Source organism: Chenopodium album, chromosome 24 (genome assembly GCF_948465745.1).
Source record: "Chenopodium album chromosome 24, dcCheAlbu1.1, whole genome shotgun sequence".
NCBI lineage: Eukaryota > Viridiplantae > Streptophyta > Magnoliopsida > Caryophyllales > Amaranthaceae > Chenopodium > Chenopodium album.
In genome coordinates this window covers 11726395-11736178 of record NC_137857.1, presented here as the reverse complement: position 1 = coordinate 11736178, position 9784 = coordinate 11726395, and the positions used below count along the sequence as shown (strand labels likewise).

The 9784-nt window shown below is 35.1% G+C and overlaps 1 protein-coding gene across 1 annotated transcript; it reads right to left on the bottom strand.

Annotated features, from left to right (window-relative positions):
- Nucleotides 1-923: 923 nt before the first annotated feature.
- On the bottom strand, nucleotides 924-8541 carry LOC145611965 (FAD-linked sulfhydryl oxidase ERV1-like). Its single transcript, XM_081667346.1, has 6 exons — nucleotides 8280-8541; nucleotides 6212-6289; nucleotides 5924-5971; nucleotides 4456-4520; nucleotides 1784-1861; nucleotides 924-1294 (listed from the first exon to the last, which is right to left on the bottom strand). The coding sequence occupies exons 1-6, from the start codon at nucleotides 8463-8465 to the stop codon at nucleotides 1180-1182; spliced, it is 570 nt and encodes a 189-aa protein (XP_081523472.1). The 5' UTR covers nucleotides 8466-8541; the 3' UTR covers nucleotides 924-1179.
- Nucleotides 8542-9784: the final 1243 nt, after the last annotated feature.

Here is a 9784-nt window from a genome sequence, read left to right as displayed (position 1 = left end):
TTATAATTAATTAATTAGGAATAAAAAGACTTGTTTCCCTGTGGATTCGACCCTACTTCCCTATCTATTTTAGTTAGTGGTTTTAGGAATTACTTTTGATTAGGTGATACGACTTTAGCCTGTCAGTTATGACAGTTTAGGTAGTGGTTGTGAGTGGTGGTTTAAAGAGGTGATACTAGTGGTTCAGGTGTGTTGGACTGGTGGTTGTGGCGATTTTGGGTATTAGAGATGGTTGTGGGGTTAGCCGATTAGGGTAGCTTTACACAGGGGCGGTTCTGGCCGGAGCAGGGTAGTCGACGGAACAGGGCCCCCAAATTTGTGGGGCCCCGAAATTTAGATATATGTAATTAAGTTGTACATAATATCACAAGATTATAGTTAGAACACTTATGCATTGTGTACGAGACCCAGTTTCAAGCCTTGGGGCTAGCATTTTTTTTATTTTTTTGGGAAAAGGTTGTGAGTGTCAGTCAAATTCAATGAACTAAGTCACTTTCTCTAGAATCCTCCGCCCAAACCTTTCCTCTTCTCCAATATTTTTCTCCAAAAAAACTTTCAATCTATCAATCTATTTCCCAAAAACACTCTATATTTGCAAAATTAATTTCACACTTAACTATTTTAACATCTTGTTTTCAACATTTTTAATTTACTTTTTATTAGTATCTTCAATTATTCAATTAGCCCAAAAATATTTCATCTTCCAAAATAATTTTGCCCCATTTTAAAAAGTTGAACAGGGCCCCAAATTTTTTTTGCAATTTTAGCCCCGGCAATGGCTTTACACGAAACTCAACGGAATCATTAACGTCTTGATAAGTAAGGGTGTCACGTGGTTCTTATATGGACCTTAGGGTACAGGTACCACGTGGAATTCCAAGTTTGAAGAAATACAATGTAGTAAAGTTAATACCTCAAGGATATCATGTAAAAAAACTTTAGTAGTAGTAGTTGTTTCTAAAAGTGAATAAGTTATAGGCACTTGTTTGCAAAATTTTAATTGGAATAATTAATTAATCCCAATAAGTTGCCTCATTTATGCAACTCAGAGGGACCAAGTCGTTGTGTACTGTGTAGGGCAGAACTAGTTCTATCTCTTGTAACCTCAGAAATCCAAATAATTATAAGCATCAGTCATACAAAGATAATCTGATATTAACAAAAGAAGATTGAATAGTCTCATATGTCATCCCCAAAGGTTGTAGTTCCCTGTAAATCACACAGACGTTGCTCGCAGTCCAGCTTGCCCCATCTGGCATCAACTCGCTCGCAGGGGAATATGGGCTTACTTAGGCTGGTGAACAAAAATAAGATGAAAAGAATAGAGTTAAAAGCACTTCTGCAAAGTAATATTACTTCTATTCCAAAGGGATTAAGATTACAATCACAAAATTCTAATATTAGACTTCGACTTTTAAATTTTAATACTAAACTGATCTTGAATAGTTGTTTCACATAAGACAGATTACTTAGTCATAGGCTTACAGCTAGTCAGTAATAAGAATTTCAATCGATGTGTTAGATTCAGCAATTAAGAAATTGGTTTTTTGTACGTGTCATATTTAAGATCAGATTATCAATCACCCTAATAGTATCAGAACATGTAATCCTTTTACAGCATCCATCAGATGCTATGTCAGCTTCTTTGCTTTCATTTTTAGTTTTTGTTTTAATATCTTTTTGTGTAGTACTTTATGCTCAGTCCCTTTATTAGAATTAGAACTACTCATATACCAGCCTCCCAAAAAATAATTGGCCAAAATTACACTAACACGCTTCTTACCTTCTGTTAACAACATTATGAACATGACATAGCCATTGAGAGAACTCAGCTTGAGATCCAGCTTGTACAGGATTTGCTCTGTTTCGTAAAAAATTAAATTATTCTATTGAAAAGAGAGGACAGAGAGATGCAAATTATTATACTTAGTTTGCTAGCAGAAGATGCAAATTGTAAACAGATTTTTACCACATATGAAGTAATTGACAACAGATAAATAAATAAAAATGTTTCCATAAATGGTAGTGAACGATATTCTGTAACCACATAATGTCTTAAGCAAGTAGACAACCTTAAAACACAGTTGTAATTCAACACAAGTTGGTGGATATAACGGCAGCTATATGTCACGACTCATGTCCCACACCCTTGGTAGCGTCAATGCGGTCGTATGGGCAATAGGCAACAATTTGGGCCAAGGGAGATGCCCATGGGTGCTACTAAGCACATTCACCTTTTATAGAGCTTTATTTAGCACCCTTGCTGAAATAGTAGTGAACACCGCATTGAGAGTAACACAGTAATGGGTCATTTGGGGGACCAAATGAAACCCAAATGAGCCCAAACTTGGGGGTCCACCGTTTTTGGGCCTAAGGAAGACAATGGTGCAGCCGGATTTTCGAGGAGAAGTCCGGAACATTCCAGAATGTGCTAGGAGTGTCAGGATGCGTCCAGAAGCTTCTAGAACTTTCTAGGATGCTCTTGTACATTCTTGTAGCTCTAGAGTATTATAGAATACTCCGGAATGTTGTACATAGAGAGGAGTAGAGTAGAATGATGTAGAACTCTCTACATTAACCTTGTTTAAAGACCCTTCATTTGAGGAGGTTAGAATGTTCTAGAGTAGAATTCTCTAGGCACTTGGGAGGCCTATAAATAGGGACCTTTCCCCTCATTTGCAATCCATCCAAGCATTAGTAAACACTCTCATTCTCAAGCAATCAAAATTCTCTTAACTTACTCTCTCTTGTGCTTACTTACTTTCTCACTTACTTAAGCTTTGGTTGCCTTATTTGCTAGAAGCAATACTCGGGGTTAAGCCTTGACTATCAGCCTTAGGAAGGAAGAAGGAAGTTAGTGGGCGCGCGTGCAAGAGACTAGGGGAATTAGTCAGCACGTGACACGTGACATATAGCTGAAAATCATGCTGAAGTTCCTTGTTAAATGTCCCATAAAGAATTAATTAAGGTCCCATAAAGAATTTTCAATTCAAAAGACATACGAAGTATACCATATTACTATGAAATTATGAACGATGAACTATAGCCTATAGGTCAATATCCTTGCAACAGCTAGCCTTCAACCCTTCTAGTGAAAAAAAACTTCGGCAGTTTAAATTGCAATACTACAGTACTACCCCATATTAGTTTTCACTTTGTTTCATCACCATGTAATTATTAAGCTTTAGACCTCAGTACCCAATGCATAAGGCTACGCACAATATTCTTAAACATCTCCATTGATGACTTGATGCACATACATTACCAAACAATTCCTAACATTGGAAAGCCCCAACACCAAGATACATTACTAGCATCAATTTAAAAATAATACACGTTAATTTCTTAATTAACCATGCAATAAAACTTAAGCAATCTGCTTAGGGAACAAAGATACAAACGCTATTGATACATGAGGTTTTCAATCAAAACAATATATGAGGTTTTTAATTAGAGGTGATCAAATATTGAGTCGGGCCGGGCCGGGCCTTAACACAATTTATCTTGCCCAAACACGTAAAAAGTAGCGGGATTGTCGGGTCAAAACGGGCTTTTTGGGTTTTCGGGCCGGTTTCGGGCTTTTTAACTAAAAATGCCTTTTTATGCTTGCCCAAATCCGCCCTATTTTCGGATCGGGCCGGGCCAATGTTGATTACCTCTATTTTTAAGCAATTTTGCTAAGTTGTATTTTCAATTCTGTTTTTCTACTTGTTATTTTGGGTATTAAAAGGAATCTTTTTCTGTCTTGATTGTATAGTTGTAATTACACTTGCTAATGCTTATTTAAGCACAAGTGAATTGTAATGGGAATTAAGAAATGAATTGAACAACTTCTCTCTCTAACTCTCTTCCTCTACTTTTCTCTATGATCTTATTCTATCCTCTTCCTTCATCTTCTCTATTTCCCTTGTTCTTCTGGTATTATCATCATACACCAAATCCTCCCTTATCAGCCATACATAATAGAGTATTCTTTACAGCTCTCAAGGTATTGGAGCAGCTATTAGCGCAAGATATTGTTCTTTTTTTTCAATTTTCCACCAAAAAAAATTGACAAAACGCGGAAAACACACATTTTCTCAAAATGGTTAGAAGAAGATACATACAAGTCTAGCGAATCCATAGAAAGATTATTTTCCAACATACATGATAATATGCATGTTCCATATGGTACATCATCATTTACGATTTACACAACTGAGCTTTCTATATAATTTTGAAGACTCCTAAGCCTGTTTTATAAAAAAATCATTATGATTCCACTAGCTCGAGCCTAGATGAGGTTGGACATATGTTTTAAGCGTGTAAATTGACCTACAAATGAGCAGTTTCTTAAACCAGGCTTTAAGGATTCCATGTTGATGATTCAAATACAACTGAACCAACCCACTACAAATTAGCGAAAACATGCACCACTATCACTTTATGGGGCCTAAATAGGAAATGAATGTGTACCTTAAAACTTCTTTAAAGTGATCCGCACATTCCTTGCATGGATACATTCGTGATAAAATTGACATCTGCAAGCCGCATAGATTTTTATGTTCTTAGGCCAATTGATCAACGGAAGAACAAAAATTACAATGGGTAAGAAATAAAATATACATCATGCATAAATAATAGCCACATATTCTATTTATGAATTGTTAATAAATGGTCACAAAACATAAAGTAGTAATATTCATTACTATGCCTAAGATACCCATCTAGAATGACTCATGGATACCAGAGAGAGATTGGGAGGTAAAAGAAATACCACCTACTATAATCTAATGACATCATATTATGAGATTTGTTATATTGAAGAGGGATTTCCCGAACAAAGGGAGTTAATAACAATAACATAATGAGGACCATTGTTACCAGATTCACTAATCTTCCTCATGAACTACAATTTGATATGTCTTTTTTTTTTTTTTTTTTTTTTTGAGGAAATTTGAATTGTTGTATAGTTGAATACTTTTGTACTAGTTCAACAAGTGACAATGGAATTATCGTACCTAGAGTTGGCAATTCTTAACCTCATCGGATCTCAACTTGAAATTACTAAAAAGATCCAGAACCCCGCCTCAATCTAACCCAAATTTCCAATTAATATTACAAATACTAATATTTTACGATATTTTTTATAGCACAAATCTAAATCGACCAAACCTGAACCCAACCTATTGACCCAAATTGCCACCCCTTAACAACAACAACAACGCCTTAGCCTTAGTCCCAAAATGATTTGTAGTCGTATAGCAAATTCGGTGGAAAAATCATTTTACTACATAGCCAAACATTGCCAAAGTCCGAGCATATCATTACTCAATGATTTAAGATTATATTATTTGTGGAGGTGGTGAGGGGGAGGGGGGGAGGTATAGCAAATTAAGGGACACTAATGCAGAATAATCATTGTATCATACAGCCAAATATTGCCGAAGTAGGAGCATATCATTACTCATTGTTTTCTGATTATATTTGTTCGGAAGATTGGGGGGGGGGGAGGGGGGGGGAGTTGGAGTTGTAGCAAATTTGGTGACATTGGTGCACGCAAAATCATTTAACTACACAGCTAAACAATTGCCAAAATAGGAGTATATCATTACTCATTTTCCTATTTGCTCAGGGGTGGGAGAGGGGAGTGGTTTATTCGTCAAAAGAACCTCACATGAAATTATGGAATCAAATCAGTCATAATTTTCCCCCATGCACTGTATATAACATTACACTGCCTTTTTGTTTGTGATCACCTACTGTTCTCAGAAACGCCATATAGAAGTCAAAGGAACAGCATAATATAGACATGAAAGTACTATGTGGGTGTGATGGGGTCCCAAAACCAATAATTCAGTCTCCTCCAAATTCCGTTGAGTGATTTATTCATTATCATTCGAACAAATTCCAAATAGAACATGTGGAAGACAATGCAACTTACCAGTTCTTTCACATCCTTCTTTTGTTGCCTAGTTGGGTGCTCTGGATACTAGAAGAAAAAAAAAACGGAATTCATGTCACTCTACAGTGAAATTAATAAATTCAAACAAGCGTATTACCTATTAGCAGTTGCTTACAATTCATTTATTTGCTAAAGAAAGGGAAAAGATAAAGATAAAGTGTCACCATCCTTAGAAAGAGTAATACCAGTATAGAGAACCTGTGAATCATGAAGAGAAAGTGCAAGTGCACAGCATAAGGATGCTTGTCAAGACAAGAAGAAGAGTACCTGAGCCGCAAGAGTGTGAAGAAATGTCCAGGTGGACCTTCCAAGATCCTCCTTCGTCACTGGCTGTGAGGCTTTACCCTATATTAAAGGAGGTAAACCAAACCTAAGAGGAAAGCAATAGGCTTCAGCATTAAAATTAAGCGCACATTGCATAGCATGACCAATGCAATCCACCAAGTCTTAAGCCAGCATATGCCTAAAGATGTTCAAAGGATAAGCAACCACAAAGAATGAGGCTGATAAAATCCATAAAATGGCTTTTTATTTATTTGGTTCTCTGTTTTGAAAATGTAAGGAAATAAGAAATCTAGGATTGCCTTCTCTCAAGGCAGAAACCTAGCTACTGTAAAAGCACATAATGATATGTTCATTCCCAAATGATATAGACTTTGATGAGCAAGAATATGGGACACATGATAAATCCACTTGGTTTCAGACTTGGTACAACACAAAGACATTATTTCCTTTCGTTTTCACAACCAAAAAAACTGTTCAGAAGGTCTACGAGAAGATCAAAAATTAAGGGATTGTATCAAAAATTATGTCCCAAAAAAAAAAAAAAAAAAAAAAAAAGAGCATCCTCGAGGATAAGGTATCCTTGTGGTGATCTCATAGTTCCTACGGGGTGGAGACGATGGGGTCGGTCCATAGATTTTCTTTCCTTTTGGCGCCTTTAACTCAAAGAATTGAAGGGAGGTAGTGAAAATATTTTGTAGTGAATGAACAAGATATTGAGAAATTGTCTAACTACCTATCAACGAATTCCTAGAATTTCAAAGGAAGTAAGCAACCCTATCAACTTATTTATATACACGATATATGTTGATAACATTAAAGGAGTTTGTGAGGTGATGCAGTTTCTTCACATTGAACTAAAGATAGGCAATTCAAACCTTTCTAAAATCTCACTGTCACAAACAATAACCAAAAAGATAGGCAATGCAACAGACCTAATGAACTTCGGCTACATGGAACTTTTTTTATGCCACTAACAATGTGGCCATGTGGGTTCATCCAGACTCCAGAGCATCTTAATGTCAAACATCGAAATGAATCAGCTCATAACTTCCAAGATGGCACACCACATTCACACCTTCCTCATGTACCACATATATAGCGCAATTCATAATTAGACTACCATCATGTTTTCTTTTCAAAAACTAAATAAGGTAAGGTGTAATAGACTAACTTGGAGGGGTAGTATAGGTATTCTAGTTTTATTAGTTTATTAGGGTTAATAGTCCTTAGTATAAATATAAATAAAGAGGTAAGGGAAGGAAATAGGTAGGCAGAAATTTGGTGAGAACCTTTTGGAGAGTTATGGCCTAAAGCCATTATTGGAGATTTGTGAGCTAAACTCATTATCGAAGATTGATAGCCTTGAGCTATTAAATTATCTTTTGTAACCCTTCTACCGTTATCAATCAATCTTAAAGCTTCCATCTTTTTAGTTCTTGCAACTTACAAAAATCAGATTATCTACATTATTCAAAGAATCAATCTTTCTCTATACTTTTACTGTTATTTGCCCGAGTAAGTAAACAGTAAACACTAGTTCATCACATAAGGGTAACTCTACAGCTCTTATTATAACACACAAAGACAATTGGCTGCAAATATTCAGAATCCATTAAAACCCATCGTCAAAACCTTCCAAAGAATTTCGAATTCTATTCAAATCCATTGCGTGAATTGTAAAATTCCAGCCGACATCGTAGCGCAAAATCCAGGGAGAGTGAAAGAAATATATGCACCCTTACTATACTATTAAACAGCAAATTCCAATTGATTTTCAGAATTCAGTTTCTTCTAACCCTTAATTCCAAATAAAACCCAATACAGAAATAACCAAAAATCACAAGAATTCCAATGCAAACAGAAACCCCAGATACTTTACTCTCTATATTTCAATAGTTAATGAAGTATAACGCACAAATTCTAAGTTAAAAGAGCATTTAAAAATTGGGTAATCGAATTATACAAAAGGGTATAACATAATCATATAAATCAAAGCATAAACAAAGTTTCAAATTGAAAGAATAATCTGACAAAATAAAGGGGAAAATACCTTAGCGGAAATATCAGTAGGGTGTGATGAATTTGGCTTATTGGAAGGGGATAGAGAAAGAAGAGGCTTTTCATTGGAAGGTGAAGGGTGAATAGCTAAGCCAGCGAAGGAGAAAAGTTGGGTTTGAATAGAATTTGAAATTCTTTGGAAGGTTTTGAAGATGGGTTCTAATGGATTCTCAGACATGGATAGAGCCAAAATCAGAACTCTTCTAGTCCTATGTGGTTTAACACCGGAGCCGCAGCTAATTAATTTGATAAATAAAATTTGATTACCGCAAAATGCTAAACAAAATGTCTGGTGAATACGGCATTTTCTTAAAGTTATCAACGATGGTGGGCTTATATTATTTAAAAAGTTATTGATCTAATTAAAATTTTGTTATTTGATTAACAAATTTGGTTTATCATAATGATGAACTTTATATTCTCAACACTCACACATATGACCCAACATCACCTGATTCGAACAAAAAAAATTATATATGAAATCCTAAAAGTTTAAAATATAAACTTATCAAAACTTACTTGAACTTATATAAACTTATAGCTTTTTTAGTATTTCAAAAATAAAAAATAAAAAATAAAAAAAATAACTTTTTTAGAATTTACTCCCTCCATCCCCAATTGTTTGCCTCATAGAAATAGTTCACTTTAAGTTTTGGTTGACAGAATTTGATGAGAGAGAAAAGTGGTGGTACCTAAAGTATTTTTGTGTGAGTAATGTGGTGATCGTTGTGTACATTAATACTCCCTCCGTTTTTAAATACTTGCTCCATTTCTCCATGTGCGGAGTTTTAGGAGAAATTGAAGAAAGTAATTAAATATGGAGGTAGTGGGGTTGGTGGAAAAATAAAAAAAATTATAGAAGGCAAAAGTAGTGGAGAGAATTAGGAGAGAGAATATATGTTGGGACCACTAGGTGAGAGAAATCAATTAAATATTATAAAGCTTTCTAAATAAGAAAATGGAACAAGTATTAAAAACGGCCGCAAATGAAAAGTGGAGCAAGTATTTAACAACGGAGGGAGTACTTGTAGTATGAAGCAATTTGTAAGAGACAGCATAAAATAGAAAATTGGGGAAAGCAAAAAGGGATAGAGAGAGTATTATAGCTGTAATTTGAACTTAACTACTCCCTCAATCCCCTTTTGTTTGCTCCAAATGGGAAAGGTTACTTTTTAATTTTTTGGCTGAAAAATAACTGATGAGAGAGAAACGTGACGCGTGGGGTTATAGTGGTTGTAAGATAAAAGATTTGATTCCTACAACCAAAAGTAGTATGGGGCAAACTTAAAGGGACGGGCTAAAAAGAAAAATAAGGCAAATATAAAGGGACAAGTGAAATAACCCTTATCGAAACTTATTTTTCATGAACTTATCTTATTTGAACTTTTTTTTGTTCCTCAAATAAAGTGAAGGGCTTATACATTCTAAATGAACTTAGATACCTAAATGGCTAAATGCATTTACGAGATAATTTGCCTGTGCAAGTTTAAGTTTGTG

What these genes read in the sequence shown, in the direction of transcription:
- LOC145611965 (XM_081667346.1), bottom strand. Translation starts at nt 8,465, where the DNA reads ATGTCTGAGAATCCATTAGAACCCATCTTCAAAACCTTCCAAAGAATT. An exon ending in CTACTGATATTTCCGCTAAG is followed by an intron (nt 6,290 to 8,279) that starts GTATTTTCCCCT and finishes CCTTTAATATAG; the next exon opens with GGTAAAGCCTCACAGCCAGT. An exon ending in CATAATGTTGTTAACAGAAG is followed by an intron (nt 1,295 to 1,783) that starts GTAAGAAGCGTG and finishes TTTGTTCACCAG; the next exon opens with CCTAAGTAAGCCCATATTCC.